The following is a 25,830-nucleotide window of genomic DNA, read 5'->3' as shown; positions in this document are numbered from 1 at the left end:
ACCAGTGTTTACCGTAAATCTCTAACATTAAATGAACCCAAATAAACATAAAGTCAGTGATCAGAATAAGCTGTAGGTCAGTAAAGGTACTGATTTCATGGTTAGAAGATCACCTGATTTACTTTTTTTTACTGAAGGAATAATTACTTAAACTAGGTGTTAGATGGAAAATGGAAAGAAAAACTGTTATTTTTTTGTTCGTATTTATTCTATTTATTAGTATTCAGATAAACAGAATTATAAATATAGTTTATATTCATACAGAACTGCACAGGTAAACTGCTGATTTCGCAGACTGTACAGCTGGCTTTCAAGGAATTTGTATGTGTGTGTGTGTGTGTGTGTGTGTGCCTCACCGGCTGCAGCGAGTCCATGAGGCGTGTGAGCTGGTAGAAGCGCTGTGCGCAGTTACTCTTCCTCCCTTGATTAATCAGACGGTCCAGCTCGTTAATGTATGTGAGACGCAGCTCATCAAAATACTTTTGACTCTTCAGACCTTCTACAGGAACTACAGTGAGAAAGAGAGAGAGAGAGAGAGAGAGAGAGAGAAAGAGAGAGAGAGAGAGAATGTGTGAGAAACAGTGTGTTCGATTCAAATAGATTTGGCTCAATGGTCTCCTCAACACTAAAAGCAGGTTTAAGAGAATATTTAGAGTCTCACTGTAACAATAAAACACAATCAGGTAATATATAATAGAACAATAGTACAGCTAAACAAGTCTACAAAAGAGAAAAAACAATAAAAAACTGAACAACTTGAGCTGGGGGGGGGGGGTGGATAATGGTCAATATTCAAATCGCACTGTGCAAATTAGTTTGCTAATCAGCTGGATAACTTTTTGTGGACTGATATATCAGGGAGTTCTTCAAAAAAATGATTTTCGTCCTACAATGACTAATCAATAAACTGTGCCAGTTTACCTCACAAATAACTCTAAATATGAAGAGAGAGTTTACAAACTTTACCATTAATCATAAAATGAAGTAAAGCTTTCACACTGACCATTTATTTCAGTTTTCTTTAGACAGTACTTTACTTTAGGTGCAACACATACAGAATAAAGTAAAAAAAAAATACAATTAAACACTTGAAAAGATACAATAAGTGCAATCACAATTCAAAACGTACATGATTCACTCATTAAAAATGGTCTCCTCTGTATTTTAAAGCAATAAAATGATTAATCCCCCTTTCACTAGTTCCCTCTAAATGTAAAGCATGGCCAGTATATTCAGTCATGGGTCAGATGGCGCAGTATCTGGTAGCCGGCATGGTTATATGCCGCTGTAGGGATGGCAGTCAGGCCGGAAACCAGGTTAGCAATGCAATGCTAGCTGACTAACCGCACAAATCTAACAACAGCAGCTGTCTCATTATAATTATTACAATATGCTTTCTGGTCCTGATCTAAGTGGGAACAAAGCAGTACGACATGATACTAGTAACCACAACAACCAAACTTAGCCCTCAGCAGTGGAAAACACAGCCAGGTTGTATTTGACTTGGCCTGTCACAATAATTGCAATATCGATTTATCATATAAGAAATGAGCATTACCTCAATAATATTAGATGTCTTCTATATGTCTTCTATTGTGTTTATTGTAGGTTTGTTCACACATATGAACAAACCTACAAACAGGGAACAGTATTTAAGCTAGTCATGCTTCAATAAATGTGACTCCATACACACAGTGTGGACTAAAGTAGGTAAAGAAATAAGTATATAACTCCCAAAGTAATTATAATAAATGATTCATTCTTAATATTTTTTTCTTTAAAAAGTGTATAATTGTATTTTTATGCTATTCTTTTATCATTAATGTCAGTGGAATTTAAGAGCCTTAAAATTATAAAAATATATTTTATTGCAATAATTCCTGGGACAATGTATTGTCCACAAAAAAATCTTATTGTGATGTAATAGATCTTATTATAGACCTATATGTGACATGTATGCAAGTGAAAGTCCCATTCAGAATTGCATTACAGAGCCTGAAATTCTAAAGAAAAAAAAAAAAACCTGGAAGTCAATCGCCGGAAAATGGGCAGTACTGTGGACAAGGCTAGTCTATGCTGATTGGTCTATGATAGTTAATTAAAACAGGATTGGCTTTCCAGAATAGCCACAGCTAGTTTAAAACTGTCTGAATGTGCTGGAAGAATTAAATCTCCTTCTTGCCCTGTGGTGAAGCGTCACCCGATCGCCTTACAGAAGAAATCGCCACTGGAATATTGAGATGAGTATGTGATTAAGAATGTAATTAAGAATGTAATTGGGAATGCAATAAAGAATGGAAGTAAAAATGCAGCAGGTAGTGTAGGGCATGGAGGATAGTCACTCACTGATGCTGAAGAGTAGGAGGGCCTTCATGCAGAGGAACTCCTCCTGAGTGACCTGAAGGAGCACAAACTCCTGTGACAGGTGCTTCATCTGCATACAGTGCTCATACATGTTGGAGATATGCATCCTCTGACTGAAAGACAAAAAGTGAGAGAAGTGAAAATGTGAGAGAATTAAATGCATGAAAAAAATAAGAAGAGAGAGAGGTAAAAACACTAGAGAGGGTGTGGGACAGAAAGAGATTAAATAATCTATTAAATAATCAAATAAAGTGATTTTATGTGATTTATCATGAATAATTACTGGTTAATATGCTTTTACCTTCTTGTGCGTATTATGCACTGCAAACTGCAAACTGAGAAGAGTAAACTTTTACAAATGTATTCTAATAGTATTATAGTAATATAGTATTATAGTACTAGTAATAGTTTTAGTATTAAACACAATTAAGCTCAGACATGGTAGCTTTGAGAGAGTGAGAGAGAGAGAGAGAGAGAGAGAGTATGTGGTGGTTAAGACAGTAAGAGTTAGTCATGATACTTAATCCATATTTCAGCACAAATAAAATGTACTACTTTCTGAACTTTACAGTAGCGATGCTGTGTTTAAATAAACCACTAATGCATCACCAGGCTCTGTAAAAAAAGAGTACATTACAGCTGTTAGGGCCAAACCTAAAATATAAAATGATTAATTTGCATAAAAAAAAACGTTTGTTATATTTTACAGATTAATCATGGAACAGGGTCAGGAAGCGACGGAGAGAGTGAAAGAGAGAGAGAGGGGTAAAAACACAAGGGAGTTCACTTGCTCAGCTTGACTTTTGACAGTTGAGCCAACTGAGTAATGGAAGAGTCCAGCAGAACGAGCAAATGGAGAGTTGAGCAAATGAACACAGAGAGCCGAGCAAATGAACACAGTCGAGAAACAGAGTTAAGCTACAAATAGAGAGACAAAATGAGCAAATGAATAAAGAGTTGAGTTCAGTTAAGTAAGTAAGTAAGAACTGAGGCAAATGGAAAGTCAAGCCAAGCAAATGAATGGAGAGATAAGCTAATGAACAGAGTTGAGTTGAGTAAGTATACAGAGATTTGAGCCAACTATGTGAAATGAGAGTTAAATAGAGCAAGCAGAGACCTGTGATGAACAAGCAAATGTAGAGTTGAGTGGTTTTCAGTAGCAAGATTATGCAAGAATCAGTATTTTTTGCTCATAGGCTTCACCTACAGTCAGGAAAAGGAATTAGTTCTTTGAGCCTCCAGAGGACACACCTTACACATGCATTTTTGGGCAAGCTGAGAGCTACAGAACCATCACTGGAACTGAAAGAAGCATGGCAGTTAAACTTACCTACGGCAAGTCCCACTGTCGGGACCGTTCTAGCTCAAAATCGTTTCAACCAGTATTATCTAATTCTGCATTGTAATTATATACTTTAATATAGGGCTGAGAAATTAATAAAACACATTTGAAATGGAATTCAATAATTACTAATCTTGCTGATATTGGTTATGTTACTGTTTAAAAAAAAATCTTTGTCCTTAAAAAAAGCTACAGAATGTTGGGTCATGTGACTCCACCCCGTCGAGCCTTCACCATCAATGCAACATGGATGAAAACTCAACACAGAGCCAACTGAGCAAAAAAATGTGAATTAATTGTGTCAGACTTTACTATAAGGGTCAAAAATAACAGTAATTATGATGATTGTAATAAACATTTTTAAATGGTTAAGTAATGTCAACATTTTATTTATTGGCAGTAGTTATAATAATTATAATTTTATAATGATAAAACATTATAATTATTTAATAATGATTTGAGGCACTATTTAAAATGCTGTAATGATTAAGAATGTCTTCACTAGTGTCAATTAATAATTATTTTCCTAGATATTCTAGGTACTCTTATTGTAAATTGCAATCTAATTGTTATATTTATTTGACGTTATATTACCTAGCACTAAGAACATTAGAATACGTTTCCATTTTTGCCTCATGCTGAGATATAAACACCATATATTTACGAACTTGGCCAAACTAGCCAAACAAGCCCATTAGGAGCACAGAAATGAGACAGACTGCTGAAATGGTGTGTTTTTTTTTTATCTCCCGCAAAACCAGATATTTCCCAAGTATCAGAGCACAATAGCAGAGTTTGAAGAGAGGAGCAGATGCATTTCTCCGAAAGGCATCATCTCTCTCTTCTTTAGCGGCAGAAGGAGGAGAGCATTGACAGTGTGAGGAAGTGAAAAAAATCCAATCTTCTCCGGGGAATTATGTGTATGAGAAACGTCCTACACATCTTAATAAGACAACAGAATCGAACAAATGAACTCAGACAGAACCCTGCTGGACTATTGTGCTCCGACATACAAGAGATGCAACAGAGAGAAAGAGAGGGAGAGAATAAGGTAAACAGCAGAAAGAGAGGATGTTGTGAAGATGTGACGAAGAAAAACAGATATAAGGCAGCGCGATGACTTTACAGCCTTCAGAGAAAGACATGGACGAGTGAAAAGAGTAGAGCTCCTATCAAACGAACTCAGCAGTGGAGGGAGGAGGAGGAGGAGGAGGAGGAGGAGGAGGAGGAGGAAGAGACTGGAGCAAAATGAAATAAAGGTAGGAAGGGAGAAAACCAGGTAGAGAAGTAAAAAAAGAGAGAGAGACATGAAAATTAGAGGTTAGATGGCCACTAAAACCAGAGGCTGGAAAAAAACGATTCATTTCCTCCTAAATTAAGAAAAGTGCTTAAAAAGATAGTGTGACCAAAAACACATTTATACTTTCCAAAAAACACACAATTGCCACCACAAATGTAGGTAGGTCAGATAGAGAGAACAGAGGGAAAAAAGAATGAAAGATGTTGTCATCTGATGCTATGACCAACTGTCTACTGGAGTTGGTGACCAGCTGGAAATATGGAGAGGGAAAGAGAGAAAAAGACAAGACAAGAGAAAGGGGAAAAGATGATGAGAAACACAAAAGAGAAAATTTGTAAAAGAACTAAGAGAGGGAAAGGGAGACAAGTAATGAGAAACTGAAGCGAGAAGCTGAGAAAAGGGGCAAGAAAGAGAACAAAAATAGGACAAAAAGAGAGAGACAAAAAAAAATAGGAAAGATAAATAAAAGAGAGAAAACATGAAAGGAACGGAAGAAGTGTGCTGGAAAGACAAAGAGAAAGAAAAAAACAGTTAAGAGAAGGAGACAAAGAAAAAGAAAGAAATTAACAAATTAATACATACATGGAAGAAAGAAATAGAAACAAAAAAATGAAAAAAGAGCAAAAAATAATAAAAATTGAGAAGATGGTGAGAAATAGAAGAGAGAAAAACAAAGAAAAAAATATTAAGAAAAGAAATAAGGGAGGTGGAAAGGGAGAAAACAACCAGAAATAAAAGACAAAAATGATGAGGAACAGAAGTGAGAATAAGAGAAAAGGAGCAAGTAAGAACAAAGGAAAGAAACAAAGGATATAAAAGGGAAAGCAAAGGAAAGAAAGAAGTGTGCTGGAAAGACAAAGAGAAAGACAAACATTTACTGAGAGAAAGCAATAATAGAGAAAATATAAGAAAAAAAAACGATTAAGAGAAGGAGACAAAGAAAAGAAACAAAAGAAAGAAAGAAAATAGAGGGAAAGAAAATGGAGGGGGAAAGGGAGACAAGAAGACAAAAATGAGAAAAGGGAGAAAATGACAAAAAAAATAAAAACAAAAATGATGAGAAAAGGAATGGGAGAAAAGGAGCAAGACAGAAAACAAAAGGAGAAACAAGAAAAAAGCCTTAAAGAAGTTAAGTAATGAGAAATGAAAATGAAAACTTAAGTTAGCATAACTTAGAACATCAAGTTATTATAACTAAAGAGGAAGCTGATTTAACTTTTTTATTTTTGTTATACTGTCAGATCAGATAAGTTAGAACTTACTTAACTTTTTTAAGGAAGCCAATTTTTAAATAATGGGGAATCAAAAGTTGAGTTAGCATCAACTTATTACAACTAAAGGGGAAGTTAATTTATTTCTAAGGGGAATCACTATACACTGATGGTGAGTGTTAGTCAGAAACTGTTGGACACACCCAGTATGCAAATAGATTGTGACAGAAGCCAATGAAAAAGAAGCTGTTAATGGCAACAGACTAAACTCAGTTATTATAAGTTGATTCAACTCAAAGATCTCAGTTTGAATAGTAGCGTATATGTGCCCAGTAATGTTCAACTAACTCAATAATAGTTGAACATTATTTAGAAGTATACATTTTTATGTAAAACAGACTTAAATCATTTGAGTTTAAACAACTTATGGGTTACAGTGTGGAAAGACAAAGAGAAAGAAAAACATTTGCTGGGAGAACGCAATAAAAGAGAAAATAGAAGAAAAAAAGTTTAGAGAAAGAGACAAAGAAAAAGAAGAAAAGAAGAAAGAAAGAAAGGGAGCGCATTAGTACTTGCTTAGTGGTGCTGTATATCTGCATGTCTGAATCATCTCAGTAATCTGTAATAGGTGTATTTATGCGCTTTCTGTCTCTTCTCTGTTAAGGTGTTACTGAAGTGCAGGGAAGATCGGTACGGGTATCTGAGTTTTCTGGTGGAAGCAGAGCTTTAAGAACTCTCTGAACACAGAAAGCTAAAGCGCTGCATCAGGAGGAGAACATAATGCTGCTCTGGCTGATGTACATAAAACGCCTGGGCTGGAGGGCGACTGTGTGCAGGCACTGACAACACAGTGGCAGCAGCAGACCTGTGAGGTGGTGCACCATGCTGTAGATGGTGACATACCTACATCAGGATTCTCTGTCTAAGCAGTTTTTCTGTAAGGAGAGGATAAACGGCACTTTCAACAATGTTCCCATTACATCCTGTAGTAGAGCTGGGCGTATGACCAAAAAAATATATATCACAGTATATTTTTAAAGACTGTTTCACTGTATGTCACTACTTATTTATTTATTTATTTAGTGTAAAAGTTAAATAAAGATTTTATGTACTGTAGGGTTTGAGAATTATTGAGAATTATTGATTATTATTTATTATTTACAGATCATAAGCATGTAACAGAAAATGTTGTGCACTCCGTTTATGTGTGTGTGTGAATTTACACAGAAAGAAAGAGAGAGAAAAAGAAATACAGAGTGAGCTCTTAGTTAAGCTCCATTTGTGTTAAGTAAGGCTCATTCTTAGTAAATTTATATCTCACTTTTCTTTTCCAGCAGCAGTTCCATTCAAAGTAAAAGAAAATCATAAATGTAAAGCCTTTTTTAAAGTATTATCTGACTGTTTAAGAATCACAGAATTACATACATGGTTTTTGTGTTAGTAAATAATGATCATGTTAAAATGAATGTAACTCAGGTTAATTCTTTATGTAAAAACTACAAAGACAGTTCGGTTTATTAAATAGAATGCTGGAAATCAAATTGAACTTTTTCTTACTTTTTATTTGATTAACATTTGATTAACTGAAAAAAAAATAACTGACAGATTAATTGATAATCAAAATAATCATTAGATTAGATTAGAACTATATCAAGCTAGGTGCAAAAACAGCCCAGAGGGCCTTGGGCAGTAAGTGTGTGTTGGATAACTGTCTGTTGCTACCAACACATTGTTGTTAAGCATTTGTGCTGATTTAGTTCTGCACTTTTTTTATTACTTAAGTTGCCCAGAGAGGGCGATGTGGGGTCACTTTATGAAAGGTGAGTTCGAGATAATGATGCTCTTTCTTTTTCAGTGTGAAAATTCAGAAAACTTCATTTTTGTCATTTTTATAAAGATATTTAAAGATAAAAAAATAAACACAAATAGAAAAAAATACGAATTACTATTGGAGAGGGGCACACTGCTCTGCTTACATGACTACATATTACAGCCTTAGAGATAGTGGAACACCCCATCCCCAACACCACCCCCAATATCTTGGGGACCCCAACCCTACGAATCACACAGAAATGGATACATTATTATGAAATTATGATTATTGTAAAATATTATAATAATCATAATGATTTTTCAGATTGATTCTTAAACAGACTAAATGTTGTTATTATTGTATCTGTTATATCGTGTTCATGTCATCATTGTTGTTTTTAATTTGTTATGATGCTTTGTCAACACAGTACCTCACACAGTTTTGATAATAAAGCTACTTTAAACTGAATTGAATTGAATTGAATTGAAAGGGGAGATTGAGTAGAAACAGAGAGGGGGGGTTGAATAGAGAGAGAGAGAAGGTTGTACAGATGAAAAGAGAAGGACAAACACTGACTCGTTGAAGACCAGGTCTGGAGCGAAGTACAGCATCCGAGCGTTCACGTTTTTGTACGACCTCCAACCAAGAGCGAACACCATCACGCCCATCCACGCATGCTGAATCATCGTCATTTGATCATCCACGTGCAGATTGCGGAAACCTGAGAGAGAGAGAGAAAGAGGGGAAAAGAGAAAGAGAATCAGGATGTGGAGAAATGGGAGGTAAAAAAAAAAGTGGAAAAGAAAAATAAAAAACGATTGAAGTATAAAAAGAGGATAAGAGGAGAGATGACAAAACAGACAAAGAACAAAGAGAGACAGAGGACGAGAGAATATATTAGAAGGTAAAGGGAAATAAAAAACGAAAAAGAGAGAGGCAAAGAAAAGATAGACAAGAACAAAAAATAGGAAGAGAATCAAGAGAGAGAAATAAAGAAAGGAGAGAGAGAGAGAGATACAATGAAAGTGAAAGTAAAGAGAGAAATACCAAAGTGAGTGTGAGAGAATTGGGAGGCAGACAAGAAAGGAGAAGAAGAGGAAGGAAAGTGAATGAATGTGAGGAGGGGAGGGGAAATGAAGAAATGAAAGAAGAAGTGGTAAAGACAGAAGAAAAAGACATAACGGTGGTGAGAGGAGGACAAATGAGTAAAAGAATCAAGGGAAAAGTAAAAGAGGGAGGGAGGGAGGAAGAGAAAGTGAGTAAGAGAGACAGTAAGAGAGAAAAACAGAGAAAGGAAGAAGAGAGAGGACAAAAGGAGAAAAGACAAATCCATTATGATGTCATTAATACACTGAAAACGACCGGTTATGACACCCTGATAAGCCTTTTTCAGACTAATGTAAGACTAAGAGTCAGAACACAAATAAATGAAAAGCTTCTTCGCAGCGCTGGTGTTCCTCCATTACAATATTCAATAACGGCTCCGTCATACTGCGGCTGGCAGCCTGCCAGGCCATCCGAAAGTGTACACCCAGTGGCCGAATAAAAGTAAAAATCAATGCAAAATAAACCAGTCGATGTAATGATCCCCAGAACAGAACAATACATTGTCTGATCAAGTGTAGAACAAGCTGTAGAAACTCTGTAGCTCATTAAGAAAATGTCTTGGGAAATGTAGTCATGTTTGGTATCTGAAGTTGGCCTCTTCAGTTTCAGCACTGGACCTGTGAGGCTAATCTAGCTAACAAACAATGAAAGATTATATACACCAATTACCATGGTGCTAACTGCATGCGTAAATCCTCACAGATGCTCCACTAACCGTGCAGAAACAGGCCTAAATCATGGAAAACAAAAACGTCCTTGCCTACTTATTAAAAGTGTTTAGATACTGTTTTAGTCCATTATAAAAGCAAACTGAACTGTAGAAACAACCTGATTAGAATTTACTGAATTGATTTCAAAGTGTCAGTATTTTAGCCTTAGTTTTAGACCCATTCAGCCTACAGCAGTTTATGTCTACTTATTCAGCCTACACAGAAGAAAATGATGTGTGTTTTAACTGAAAATATATATAATAATATTGTATAAATTAAGTAATTGTAATTAGGTAATATTGTATGCAGAAATTAAGTAAAGTTAACTGAAAGAAAGGATTGACTGAAGTTCAGTTCACTTATTTACTCTATGTAACATTTAAGTCTTAAATTTACATGAAATTAAATTTACTTAAAAACAGCAAATGCAGAAAGTTGCGAAACTTTTTAAAGTAAATTTTACACATCATTGTTTCAGTGTATAACAGTTTAGTTTTAACTTACTAAGCCAACAGCAGTTTAGTCTTAACTCATTCAGTCTACAGCAGATTAGCTCCACCCATTCAGTCTACACGTCTACAGCAGTCTACACCACCCATTCAGCCTACAACAACTTAGCCTCACCCCTTCACCGTACAACAATTCAGCCTACAGCAGCTTAACCCCACTCAGACAGCCTACTGCTTTTTATTTTTCTAATTTAACTACACAGTTCTGTGTTTGGCACTCAGTGTTTGGTCTGGCCAAGGTTCTGGGCTCTACTGTAGATGGGGTCATCCTCTGCTGATTATGGCTGTTTGAATCTAGGTTTGATTCTGGCTCAAATCCAGCGACAAAATAGACTCACATCCAGGCTGCTGCATGTGCTGCATGTGCCAGCACCCCGGCTGCTGAGTGTAATATGGAAATTGACCCTAGCTGCTTGTGCCAACTCTTTGGTTGCAGAATAATAAACCATATTCAACCTAATTCCACATGAGCCCTGAGGTCTGAGCCGATGCTACCACACATCAGTCGAGCATGGGCTAATCCTGCATGCTTTCTGGGATGTGTTAGAGACTTGAGTCCTGCTTGAGGATCCTGTTGTGGACAAAGGACTGTGCCGCCCTTAGAGAGTCAGCTCTTTCTCCAGGGGTGAAGGCCCGTGTCTGTGGACCTGGTGCAGAGATCTTCTGGCAGCATTAGCATGCAGTTCAGTTGTTGGGCAATCAGCCTTTGGCACGCTGGTGTGATGTTGTTGCCAGATATGAGAATGCCAGCTAACCTGCCTGCTGTGCCATCAGGATGGCTATTGGCTGACCCTTTTACCAGTCAAAGTTACTCTTCCATCTGAGAAGCGAGTGATTGGCTCACCTGTCAGTCATGTGACATCTGCTTTGTAAGTTGCACACACTTTTGTTTTGGCTTGTGGAGAGCGCCTATTTTTCAACCCTGCACATCTACTGCTCCCAACACTTCCGATTGAACTAATCATCTCATTAACAAGCCCTTTCAGAGTAGCAGGGCCTGAAAATTGTTCATTTAATTACTGATACAACTCTAGACAGCGTCACCAGACATTTTTTTACAAATTTATTTGTATGTTTTGTATACAGGGGTTGGATAATGAAACTGAAACACCTGTCATTTTAGTGTGGGAGGTTTCATGGCTAAATTGGAGCAGCCTGGTGGCCAATCTTCATTAGTTGCACATTGCACCAGTAAGAGCAGAGTGTGAAGGTTCAATTAGCAGGGTAAGAGCACAGTTTTGCTCAAAATATTGCAATGCACACAACATTATGGGTGACATAAGAGAGTTCAAAAAAGAACAAATTGTTGGTGCACGTCTTGCTGGAGCATCTGTGACCAAGACAGCAAGTCTTTGTGATGTATCAAGAGCCACGTTATCCAGGGTAATGTCAGCATACCACCAAGAAGAACTAAACACATCCAACAGGATTAACTGTGGACACTGTAAGAGGAAGCTGTATGAAAGGGATGTTCGGGTGATAACCCGGATTGTATCCAAAAAACAAAAAGCTGCTCAAATCACGGCAGAATTCAATGTGCTCCTCAACTCTCCTGTTTCCACCAGAACTGTCCGTCGAGACAATATATTACTGTGGTCTAAAACCAGGTGTTTCAGTTTCATTGTCCGGACCCTGTATGTGTATGCATTGTTTCCTGGATCTTTTGTTACTTAACTCACTGTTACTTTTCCAAAATGTTACATCAGAAAAGATTATGTAAAAAAGTTTTTTATATATTAAATAGAAATAGAAAAGTTTATAAAATGTAAGCTATACTGGATAAATTACCTTAATTTGACCCTAAGCAAGCTTTAATTATTAGATTTAGGAGAAAACAAAAATAAAACTCCCAATCAAGCTGTGATTCTCTCATAATACATTAACTCACCAGTGGAGATCCTTAACCAACTTGCAACCCAGCATCAAATTAGAGGGATAATAATACTCTACCAGTAGAACCACAACTAAATCTCACTGTCAACAAATCTCTAAACAAGCATAAACATAACCTCAAACGAAGCATAATGTTGTCTGGAGCAAGGAAAATCAAAAGGCCTCTGAGACAGAATACATACTGGGGAGTTGAATTTTAATTCTGTGGGGAGAAATAGCACCAACTCTGAGAATGGTTTAACACTGAGGGTCTTCTAATTAAATTATATATAATAACCTTCATCAAAATTCCCCAGAGACCCCAACAATCACTGTATTGTGTTGATTAGAATGTTTGAATATGGAATGAATGTTTCATACGTTGCAGTAAGGACACCTATTGGGCAAACACCTTCTCTCTTCGCATCTCATTGGACAGATTGATTGGCATAAAGTTATTTTGGCATAACTTTTTGTTGAATCGCATCTCCTGGACTCATCACTTCAAATCGGGATTGAAGGAACCAATTCTTCCTACTTGAATATGATTTACTGTGGTGTGTTGATGTGATGAAGCAGTGTAAATGCAGTGTTACTGACATTGTGCATGTGTGTGTGTGTTAAAAATGACATGCTAGGTTTTTTGTTCTGTTGTTTTAGCTCGTGTGAGCTCTGAATTGATTCCTTTGAATCACAGTGTTTGGACAAACTGTGACAGGTTTTGTTACGTCACACAGTTTAGAAAAGTTTCTAATCTGTTCGCACACTTAACTCGCAAGCAGCTGATCTGAGATCAGAATGTTTTTTTCCCAAAATAGAAAATTCACACATATGTTTCATTGCTTTATTATTGTTCATAATTTGTCAAAACATTAGCATTTGCAAAATGGCAAAAAAAAAAGGACTCAGAGTGTTTGAGAGCATCTTGAACTTGAAGACAAACAGATAAAGTGCCTGACTGAAGATGACATGTGGTTAAAGATGAACGCCTCACAATATTAAATCTTTTTTTTTTTTTTCAAATTAAAAACAGTTCATTTAATTCAATATCCTATGAGCCCCACTTTTGCCATCACTACTAAACACACTTGTTTAACATTTAATAAAATTAGATATGCAAGATGGTTTTGATCTTCCTGCCTCAGGACTGTTGTTGTAGGCCTTTGTAGTAAAAGCTTCCGTTGCTAGTTAGCGATTAGCCTCATTGCTCCAGTGCTAAAACTAAAGAAGACAAGCATACCTTGGGGTGAGGGAGGGATATACAGGGAACATTAGGTTACACCTGAGTGTGTGATGCTGTGGTTTTCTCCTCTCTAATGGTGTAATTTAAGAATTATCTACAAAACTGGGGCCATGTTGACCCAGGGGTCTCTCTTTTTATAGTACTGTTTTTACCCAGAACCCTTTGCCCCCTGCACTTACATGTGGGCTGCTTTATAATGTGCTCACATCAGCAAAACAGCCCTATGAGGGTAATACTTTATTTATAACGCAAGCACCAATTTCGAGTTGTGCTGTCAGGCTGACCCTGACTCATTTTCAAGTACTTGTGCTCAAACTACGGTTAATTTACTTTTCATTTTGAGTTCTGACGCGTCATCTGATCTGAACACACAACGCTCCATAATCAGAATAAACGTACAGAAATACAGAAATGTTTTTGAAGGTCTATTTCTCCAGCATTTTAGAGGCATTGAGTGGGATTTGGCTCATTTAAATAATACAGATAGATTTAGACATAGAATCTTAGAATCTTAACCTTCAATGGCAACCATTTTTCTGTGATGTTGAGGGTATATAATGCTAAATGCTTCATTTAAGTTACTTATAAAAAACAATATATATTTTCCTACAGTTTTTAAATTATTTTTCAAATTTAAAAATGTAATCTATCTTGTATTTTTTTGGTATTTACTGTATTTACATGTAATTGTTTGTTTAGTTTTGTGGTACATTTTTGTTGTTACATTACTTTGTGTTTGTTTTTTTTGTTACAATTTTCATTTACACTATATTTTTTAGTCTTGGTAACTTCCAATAAAAAAAAGTTTGTTTTTTTTTGGTTTCTACTGAATGCATGTATAATGTGAACAGATATATTTATATATCGTGATATTATATTCATATATATCATATCGCTCACCCCTAGACTGAAAACTGGTTCTGAATGTTCAGTAATTAATAATAATAATAATAATAATTTTATTTAATCATTTTTATATCATCTAGATTTAGGTACAGTTTAAGCTCTCCACCCAGTTGTGGTAAAATATCAAGGTAACTAAAATAACTTTAGAAAATCTAAATATATCTGAGATATTGTGGTTTCTGAAAGTTTGTGAAAAATGCAATGTGTAATTTTCTTTATCGGAGCCTGTTTGAATTTTTTCAGTTGGAGCTTGACCCAACAAATGAGCATCTAGACAGCTTTTGTGTGTATCAACACAAAACTATATGAACAGTATATGGACTATAAGAACTTACAGGGGTCAGACAATAAAACTGAAACACCTGGTTTTAGACTACAATAATTTATTGTCCCGACTGACAGTTCTGGTGGAACAGGAGAGTTGAGGTGCACATTGAATTCTGCCGTGATTTGTGCAGCTGTGGTTTTATGTTTTTTTAATACAATCCGGGTTAGCACCCGAACATCCCTTTCAGACAGCTTCCTCTTACAGCATCCACAGTTAATCCTGTTGGATGTGGTTGGTCCTTCTTGGTGGTATGCTGACATTACCCTGGATACCGTGGCTCTTGATACATCACAAAGACTTGTTGTCTTGTTCACAGATGCAGCAGCAAGACGTGCACCAACAATTTGTCCTCTTTTGAACTCTGGTATGTCACACATAATGTTGTGGGTATTGCAATATTTTGAGCAAAACTGTGCTCTTACCCTGCTAATTGAACCTTCACACTCTTACTGGTGCAATGTGCAATTAATGAAGATTGGCCATTTAGCCATGAAACCTCCCACATTAAAATGACAAGTGTTTCAGTTTCATTGTCCAACCCCTGTATAAATATATATATATATATATATATATATATATATATATATATATATATATATATATATATATATATATATATATATAAACTATAGCTTCCCTCACTAATGAACACTCGGCAGAGTCGTTTTATTTACTGTCGGAAAAAATCGCACACGGTGTGAAACAGTCTTTAGCTGTTTTCCCATTGGACAAGCTTGATATTAGGCCCAAGTCATCTTGCTAAACTAAAAAACAGGAAACCTGCTTTGTGAAATATCCCCTGGTGTCTGTACTCCGGCTGGGATTTATCCTTGTGCACATGCACACAAAAGAGCAATTTGAACTACTTACACAAGTAAAAGAAACGCAGATAGAGCCGTAACTGGAGCAGGTGAGGTGTGGAACATAAGTCATAATGATGTATCTGGGTAAAGTGATGTAAGTTGGCTAAGTACGACACATATTGTTATATTATATTTTCGTGAATTACGCTATTTTAAGAGGCGCCCATCGCTGACACAATTTGGCACGGACTTGCCGTCGTTTCCGCTGCCAAGTGACCTGCACCCACGCTGGTTCTGTTTAGTCTCTCTCTTCACTTTCTCTCTGCATTTGTCCATCTGCCCTCCTCTTTTTGTCTCTCTGTGCTTGATGATCGTCCACTATCCTGATTAGCATCTCGGCCTGGCCAAATTGTTTTTTAGTCAGGCGGCTCACGGAGCGAGGCACTGAGGAGTGGTGGAGCTTTATGCAAGATCCGCTCAGCCAGACAAAAGGCACTACATCCATCCCACATCAAAACCGGCATCCATCTGGCCCAGACATTAAAAACAACAACAAACAAGTCCACACAGAAACCTGTACCCCCCCAGAGCGCACCGCTCCACACCACAGAGCTCTTCCTGCTCTAGAGCTATGATTCTCAAAGAGAAGGTCTGGGGTTGTATAGCCAGGGGGTCCAAACTTCACAGGATATGCTACAACCTCTCCTCACTCATCACTCTGTGCTGATTAACTCAATAAAATGATCTAATTAAACCAACCACACTTCAGTCAAGGCTGGCTTTAGTGAGAACAGTAACGATATGTCCAAATATTTATATCATGATCTATATATGTTCATTTTGGTCGATACTACATAATTTCAAATCCCTATTTTTTGGACAGGAACAGTATAAAAGTCCCTGTTTGTGGTGAACATCAGGGCTTAAACTAGCCCAAAATACATCTTTCACATGTTTGAAGCAAGTGTGCAACTTAGTGTTTTGTTTATAAGGGATTTATTGTCAGTACTGCTATTTATCTTAAAGTAATTAAAAATATTGTAAATATTGTAATAGTTTTATATCCCAGTCAAGAACATTTAATAGTAACATAATTAGCAAAAAAAAAAAAAAAAAAAAACAAGAATTTTTTACTTACTCATTTCTGTTCTTGTTCCTCCTAAATTCTCTCCTCTCCTCTTTAACTTTTTTTTTTCATCGCCTTGGGATTTCTGGTTACATAGTGATTCCTCTTTCTCTGTCTCTCCTTCTCTCTCTCTCTCTCTCTCTCTCTCTCTCTATGCTCTTCTTGAGTGTCAAAATTTTAGTGATTTTAGTGTCAAATTGTGCACAATTCCCCGCCTTGTTGACGTGACATCCAAAGCAACACCCACTTTTTTATTTTTGTGGTGGCCACTGTCATTTTTAAAACTAGCTAAAAAACGAACAAAAAAAAAATCGACCCCGGAATTTTCACCCACGTCTGGATTTTCAAACGACCGATTTGGCGGGAAAAACGCCCAGTTTGGCAGGAGAACCTGGCAACTCTGGCTTCAACAAACAGTATTTTCACAAAGCTGTCTTAGCCCCGCCCACAATCAGACAGTCTGCCCTATAAAAGCTCTCAAGAATACTTTTTCATGGTGGTTTCAGGTAGGCTCTGTCTGCAGTAAACATATTAAACCAACTGAAGAGAATAATTAATGTTTATCATATTGTTATGAAATCTAATGCTTTGATCATCAGATTTATTATTATTATTATTATTGTTTTTTACCAGGTATACCATTACCAAAAGAACAGTAATACATTTTAATTTAGCTTAATATCATCAGCATTTCTGACTAATTAGGCCCTCAGATTAAAAATGACTGAGATATAAATAGTTTACAACAGCATTTCAAGTGCTACTGACCAACACAGCCCCTCAGATTAAAGGCTAATGACATATAAACAGCTCCTTACAGCATTACAAATGCTACTGACCTATACAGTCATCCAGATCAAATACCATCTCACTGGCACTATCGATCAATACAGCCCATCAGATTAAAGACCACTGATGTGTTCACAGCTTGTTACTGACTAGAACTACTGCCTAAAGACTACTGACAGATAAACAGCTCTTTGCTTGGATTTGATCTTACCTGGCAGTCCTTTGGCCCATTTGACCACTTTGACCAGCTGCCTCTCTCCGAGCTCGTTGAGACTGGTCAGCAGAGCTGCAGCAGAGTCAGGCTGACAGTGGTCGTGTCCGGCATTTACCACCTCGGGCTCGATGGCCTCTAGAATACCCAGGAACACTTGCTGGGAGTGGAAAGTCAGGCCCAGCTTAGGTGACGGTATCGGAGTCAATTCGGATGAACAGAATCCAGGAGCCATGCCCGGTGCTGCGCTCTCCTCCTCTGGACCCTTCAGCTGTCCGATCTTCTTTAGCTTTCGTGCTGCAAAAGAGAGAGGAAGAAAGATTTCATTATTCGTTTAGATCTTGTTCCCACAAGTGTTGCTCTGAATTTCTAATTCAGTTTAGCTTTACTGAAAATACTTCATTAAGCCTGACTGAGATGGAACTCTAAATTGACAATTATGTTTGAACTTTGAAAACCCAGTAATCAGACAATTCAATAAACTTTTCTGCATTCCTTTAAGTTAAAGGGTTTAAGTGAAATTAACTCACCCCTATTACACTGTAAACCTATACATTGTTTGAACTCAAATGATTTAAGTCTGTTTTACATAAAATTGGATATTTCTAAACAATACTCAACTAGTGTGAGTTAGTTGAACATTTGTGGGCACAAATACATTCAAAATAACTTGAAATAAGTTGAAATAACTTATAATATCTGAGTTTAGTCTGCTTCCATTGGCAGCTTCTTTTTCATTGTCTCCTGTCACAATCTATTTGCATACTGGGTGTATCCAACAGTTTCTGACTATCACTCACATCAGTGTGTAGTGATTCCCCCTGTGCTACCTTAGAAACAAATCATGTTCCCCTTTAGTTGTAATAACTTGATGTTTTAATTTATACTACCTCAAGTTTTCATTTCCCTGTTACTTAACTTTTTAAGGCTACTGGTTTCCTCAATTTTTTAAAGTAAACTCAGTTTATCTGGTCTTACAATATAACAAAAATAAAAAAGTCAAATCAACTTTTCGTTCAGTTGAAATAACTTAGTGTTTTAAGTTATATCTTAAGTTTTCATTACCCATTACTTAACTTTTTTAAGGCAACCGGTTTCCTCAATTGTTTTAAGTAAATTAAACTTATCGGAGCTTACAGTGCACTTTGAAGATTTTTTTTTTTAAAGTAAGACTATAATTGTCTTTTTCTAAATGAATTAATTCAATAATAATACCTGCTATGTAAAACAGAACAAATCTGAAATCTGAAAACAGAGCAAAACATGTGATCTCTGCTCTCACGGGAAAGGTGTTAGTCATGTTTTATTGCAATATTAGGTGAATCTGTTTTTAACCAGGTTATGTGCACTCTAGTTTTGAGGTAAGAATATAGTTATGACACAGAATGGTCAAGTACTCCACAACCTAAGAACTGTCTGTAATACTAAAATGAACCATATATATGAATGTAGCTGCTGCTGCTTTGTTGCAGAGGAAATGCAGACCAGTCTTAAATCAAGGTGTCAAAAGTACTGACATTCATCACGCAGGTAGAAGTATAGATAATAGGGTTAAAAATACTTCTGTAGAAGTAGATGAAGTATCAACTAAAGCTTTTACTCAAAAAAAGTATAAAACGACTGCTTTCAAAACTACTTAAAGTTTAAAAATAAAAATGGGGAAAAGCCATTAATGATATAAGCAAACAACATGAGCCTATAGTGCACTACCCTCTCCCCAAAACACATAAAAATAACAAAATGACTATAGTGTTTCATTAAATACATAAAATGCTGTAATGCATAAAACTGTGTATAGACCAACAGGGTGTCAGAATGATATATGTTTATAATCCAACCACAATCAGATTCACTCTCATCTGGATGGACAGATTTATCTGGATAAGGTCTTTTTTTAATTATGAGAAGCCGTATAGAAAACACGCTGAAATTAAATAATACAATTTAAGGAATAGAAAGTTCAGATAATTGGATGTAAATTTAAGGGGTAGAAGTAAAAAGTTGTCTGAAAAAGAATTACTCTAGTAAAGAACAGATAACCAAAACCACACTTTAAACCCCTCAGTGTGCAGTAGTACAAAAACACATAGAACTTAACTTTAAACTTTAATACTTTCACAGCTCTATTATGTACTTTTCTGCTCCTACTAGGGATAAGGATCAAATGGTATACCTGTCTCATGGGACGGAGGTTAGCTAATGATGCTGGCAGACTTCACTCACGACCCTGCCAACCATCAGTATCAGAAATCAGCCACTAAAATTTCATGACATTTAGGGCCTAATAAATTAAACTGAGCAGACCGTGTTTACTACAATAAATACAGGTCCAAGTATCGAATGTCTAAAAAACGATTATGAGGTTTATTACTGGTATGGTATTATGCATGTGGCTATTCACTTTTTCACATGAACTGAACTGCTATCAAGACAAAAAAAAAAAAAAAAAAAGCTTAAGCTTCAGGCAATTAACAACAGCACAGGAGATTTTTCGGTAGCACTTTAAAATAAGACTATCTTTATAAAGGGTTTATACATGGTTTACAATTAGTTTATTAATGGTTACTAATTAGGTTGTAAATGCCTTAAAAATCATTGATAATCAGTTAGAACACATACGTAGAGAGGGCAACAATGACCAATAGTGAACCCACAGCCATCTGTATTGTTGCCCTTTTCACGTATGTGTTATAACTGATTCTTGATACCTAATAAGTAACCATTAATAAACTAATTGTAAACCATTTATAAACCCTTTATAAGGGTTGTCTTATTTTAAAGTGGGACCGATTTTTCTGTAGACCTTTGAGGAATTTGTCTCTGATGATCCCACCTATGAATCTGCCTCTATCTGAGATATTACATCTCTCTCTGTCCTCCTTTTCTATGTCTGCACGACATCCCTCCTCTGCTCTGTAGTTTTAGGCATTAGCCAGGAAGGATCTCTCTCTCTCTCTCCCTCTTTCTCTCTCTCTCTTCCAGTACAAAGTGGTAGAACATAACAATAACATCAATCATGTGGAGACATTTTCTGGACATGAACCTGAACACATACCATACAGTACACGTCTCAGCAGATTGTGTGTGTGTGTGAGTGCACGTCTGTACCAGTTATTTTATGGGTCACTGAGGTGGTTTCAGATGGTCTGAGCAGCAGAAATAAATCAGAGGATTCAATAGTAAACGGCCGGTAACAGAGAGGGAGTTCAGAGAGCTATTGGCCAATAACACTCACGATTTACAGCCTAACGGTAGAATAAACAGAATCCACTTTCCGTCCAAACCATTAATCACCCAAGCAGCTGGTGAAAGAAACGCCTTCATCAACTTTTCCTCTTATTGGTCTACCCTGCCGTGGGTAAAGTACTATTAGATTTGGACAATGAACATAAGTAAATATGAATTTTGGCAACAAGCCTTCAGTCAACATTAGCATTAAGAAAACGTATGATTGTTATGGACGCTACAGTGCTGATACGACAAAGTAGTCTGGGAAAAAAAGTCATAAAACCAAAGAGGAAAGGATATATATGAGCATTCTCACGAATAATCTGTGCAAAGAAAAGAAACAGTGACAGCTCTCACCTATTAAAAATCCATTAGGCATTACATCCAATGATGCCACACACAACATTATAAATTTCCCTGCTCTCTCTCTTACTGGGAGGGATGGCCCGCCCACTCCCCACCCCTTCACTCAAGAATTAGCAGATCTTATTAGTGTTCTCCTCCAAGCGTGTTGAGCCTCAGTGGTGTTGATGTGTTATAGCACTATTTTGATAAGATGTGCTGAAAGCATTATGTGGTAGAGGAGTTCTAGCTGTACTTGGCAGATTGTTTTGACCTTTGAGATTTAGGTCAACATGTTAGGTCAACATGTAGTCCAATTTTATTTCTCTGCCTTGACATTAAAGACATTCAGTGCTGCACTTTCCCCTTTGCGCTAATTAATCATCCATGTCTGGAAAAAGGGTTTCTACTACAGGCTTCCAGAACCTGTCAAACAGATCTGCTTCTTTTCAGCAGAACCTTCATTTTTTAAACCGCAAAATGGAGCCAAACGGCAGCGGCTTCCTGAACATCCAAAGCTCCGTATGCATATGATCATCTGTATGGCTCATTGTTATACATTAACTTTAAAGGGGACATATTATGCCTTATTGTACAAAAGTTAAAACATGTCTCTGGTCTGTACAACAATACAAAAAATGTTCATGAAGTTCTTTGCACAAAATCACTCTCAAATTAAAAAATGTCTCACCAGCTCTATTGTTGCCTGGTACTTGTCTGTCAGAATAAGCCATTTAAGGGCTCTGACACTGTTGCTGTTAGCTTGTTAGCTTGTGCTAAATGGTAAAACATGAACAAGCTTGTTCATGCTTAACTGTGGTAGAAACACAAAACATCTCCCTCATCTGACGAATTGCTACGAACAGTAGATACAGATTCCTCCATCAGACAAAGTCTGCAGGCTAATTTTGCTCTGTACTGTTTGAGGCTCTCAACCAAAATTACCAAATTGGTGTTTCTTTAACTAATCTAGTGGGTGGTCTCCGGTGGAGGTTGACGGGTGTGAGGTCACAATAAGGGAGCCATTCAAATGGCTCATAAAAGCATATGATTCCTGACACCAAACTCTTTCAAGTGACTTGCAGAATGCAGATCTATGTTTTTTTTTGGTGCTTGGAGTCTTCATGGGTTTAGCTGAGGCCCAAGCAGAAATACAAAAGCATGCAAAAAGTAAGTTTTGCATAATATTTCTTATTACACAGAACAACAGCAACAACAACAACAAAGGAAATATGGGAGAACCTATTCTCAACATGCTATTAGACAAAAAAGAAAGCAGCTAATATTTTAAGTATTTTGGCAAACAGAATGTTATTCAATCGGTATATCAAATGGTGTATCAATAATAATAGTGTATTAATAGTCTAAAATCTATCAATAAACTTTTAGAATTTAGGAAACGGTTTGCTTAACATTTTTTAGTAAATTCTCTGTTTTATTTCAAGCAAAACTGACAAACTGATTTTAATCTCGAGGTAGCTATTAAAGTCAGGTCTGAAGTTTAGAGTTGTTTTTTTTTCTAAATAAAATAGTATACAAACATTTTAATTTTATTTATTAATATGATTTAGTAAAATACTGTCTTTTTATCAAACTAAATAAACTTGTTTGAAACTGAATAGTAAATACTGCACTGTAAAGCTTTCATTTATTCCTGATTCTAAAATTTCCAAACCGTTTAATAATAGTTGGATTTGGTATTATTTTAGTTACTCTTTCTTTTTCATGTTTAATTTTTTTTAGGCCGAGTACAACTTTACAACAAAGCCGCTTATCAAGTTTATGAGTGTTCCAGACTAGTGTATTAATTGCTGTTACTTGCAGCATAAGCGCAGTCTGGGGAGGATAAAGAGCATCATCAGAGACCGTTCCCACCCAAATCACGGACCGCTGCCTCTTCTGCATTCAAGGAAGTGTTCCAGGAATCTCGCTGCCGCACAGGCGGCTGCAGAATAGACTCTTTCTCTCTGCTGTCAACCTCACAACAGCTCTCCATCACGCCAACCTTCCTCATCCCCCACTGGACTGTTTAATTTATTTTTTAATTAACTATATCTGCCCCCCTTTGCTCTGGCCTGCATTGTGGCAGAGGCTCAATATTAATATGCATGTGCTTACAGACTCTGTGCTGCGTATCTCCTCAGGAATCCTTTACCTGAGTGAATTCTACTTTTGTCCAGTCTCATTTGCATACTGTTGACTTTAGAAACGTACACATCTGCTCACATCTGCTTCTATACCCGGGCCTTGCTACACTTGCGTGTGATAATAGCTGTTTTGTTGGTTTTTTTTGTAATATATTATGGCTCCATGTTATTGTGCTTTCCTTGCTAAGAGAACACCAAGCAAGGATACACTGCACAGCACAAGTATATTATAAACAGACTGACATATTGCACTATTATTAAACCAACAATTCTTGTTCTACTGTAGTATTAATCAAATAACTATTTAAAGCACCTTTTTTTAAGAGTGCACCTCGATTACACTGTATTAAATATTTGCTACTTTTTACTTTGACATTTAGACACTACACTGAAAAAAATGTTAAGTAGGATTTACCTAAAAAACACAATTTTTTTTTCCACATTAAAAACAGCAAGTCAATTTAACAGAGGATATATTCAAGTAATATTTACTTACAATCTCTGTGTATTTAACAAATTTACAAAATCTTCAGAAAATGTTACTTTGCAACTCATTTACTCAATTAGATTTTACTCAGTGTATCTCAGTAGATTTTACTACAACAATGTAGCGCCACATTGTCCCACAGCTTTTATTATTTACTTAATAGTAGTAGTAGTAGTATTTTAATTATTTAGTAATGCTTACCTGCTAAATATTTTATTTATTGTAATATTAATTAGGTGGTAATACAACTTAAAAATGTTTTATTGTTTTGCCCCAATAAAGTAATTTCTCTTCGTTTACCATAAAAAACAACACAGTACAATTAACAAGATTATGGATCAAGGGAGAGAATTGGCCACCTAAACAAAATAAGCTAGTTTCCCACAAAAGATCACTTTAAAATTTAGAATCAAAATACATATTTGCAGAAAGAACTATATATAATGAATAATAATATTCATTATTATTTTTGAGGTCATACCATATGACATCCAAATGTGGCAACTACATTTAACACCAGCTGATTTTATTTTATCAAATTTGAGAGAGAGAGAGAGAGTTACAAACTTGCTTGCAGCTTCCATGGGTCCTTGGAAAACTGGTAAATGACACAACTTCCTGTCTTTAAATTGGTTTCAACATAAAAGTCCCAAAGTAGTAGTTTCGTAATGGTCGCACCACATGAAATTCTATAAAATAGAGATTGTCTGATATACAAGTTGCTTGTATATTATGGTGGAAATAAAATGACAAATGCTTTGCAATTTTATATATAAAAACAGAAATAGTGCAAAATAGGGCAGAAAAAATATATAGGTTTACAGTAATTTTAATCGCTGGACATGCTGTGAAAATCTCCACTGCTCGCTACATTATTTGCAGTTTTCAGTTTTTCTTCTCACAAAAAGAAAAAAAATTACAAAAACATTGTAAATTTTACTTTGGCATTTAGACTAAACTTTACAATTTACGTATTTGATGACAAACAATTACAAAGAAACACCAAGTAGTGAATATAAGTTTTTTGAAAATCTTAAGTAACTAGACTGTACTAGATTATTCTTGTAGATAGTACTTAAATAAACTTAATTATATTTACGAAAAAAACAAAACATTTTTACAGTATATCTGCTCAATATATATTGTGGCGGCTCTGGGTTGGGTGTGTGGCTGCCTGTAGGTTTCTGTTCTTCTGTGTGTGGGGCCTTATGTGTTTTGTTGTGCTGTGTTGCTCCAGCCTACGTAGCTGGTACCTCCCCCGTAACCTAGGGTATGGGGAGGGGCCATGCAGATGGGTGCTGTTTAGGGCACTCACCGTAAAGTAAGTGAGTAGTGAGTTTAGTCACTGGGTTCTGTGGGTAGCTTATTTGATAGGTTGGTTTAGCTCTCCTAGTCTTGTTAAAGATTGTAAGTGAGTGGCAAGCCTGTAAAATAAAAGAGCTAATGAGCATTCATCATGAGTCTCACGGGTCTTCCTTCCTCTTCCACGCCACAATATATATGCTGCTTCTTAGCATGTTTTCACACTTGTAGTTAGTTTCTCTTGTCTAAATCAGTTGATTGAATTTTTTGGAGCGTTTTCTTCCTCAATTTGGTTTGTTTTCACACAGGCACAATCATAAGCGTACCAAAATGCACCCCAACAAACCACATGAGCAAGCTGTCTCCTTGTATTGGTCATAGCTTTCTGGCGTGGGAGCAAGAAAGTAAATACAGGAAGAAGATCCTGAGTTCTAGAACAGTGCTTGTATTTGTGAAGTCTGAAGCTGCTTTCACACAGAAAGCGTAACATTTGCTTCTGTGGTTTCAAACATTGTAGGAACAAGGATTGCAGATGCTTGTTTCGCACAGTTTTGCTGGTAAAAGAAGTTGCTCGGATGAGCTCTGCACATAAGCATTCACGGTTAAAACAGCTTAACATGGAGCAGCAGCAATTTAAAATGAAATAAACTAAGAGCTGTAGTACTAATCTGGATAAATAAATTAATCAGG

At 36.4% G+C, this 25,830-nt stretch overlaps 1 protein-coding gene across 1 annotated transcript in view; it reads right to left on the bottom strand.

Moving 5' to 3' along the window:
• ar (androgen receptor) overlaps window positions 1-25,830 on the bottom strand; it is a 206,579-nt gene that overhangs the window by 7,470 nt on the left and 173,279 nt on the right. The window contains exons 4-7 of the mRNA XM_022685081.2: window positions 17,635-17,931; window positions 8,607-8,751; window positions 2,347-2,477; window positions 357-508 (exon numbers count right to left, since the gene is read on the bottom strand). Of these exons, the coding sequence (XP_022540802.2) occupies window positions 357-508; window positions 2,347-2,477; window positions 8,607-8,751; window positions 17,635-17,931 (725 nt within the window). The remainder of the gene's footprint in view (window positions 1-356; window positions 509-2,346; window positions 2,478-8,606; window positions 8,752-17,634; window positions 17,932-25,830) is intronic.

Source organism: Astyanax mexicanus, chromosome 1 (assembly GCF_023375975.1).
Source record: "Astyanax mexicanus isolate ESR-SI-001 chromosome 1, AstMex3_surface, whole genome shotgun sequence".
Taxonomy (NCBI): Eukaryota; Metazoa; Chordata; class Actinopteri; order Characiformes; family Acestrorhamphidae; genus Astyanax; species Astyanax mexicanus.
Note: the sequence above shows the minus strand (reverse complement) of the source record. Positions and strands in the feature narration are given on the sequence as shown.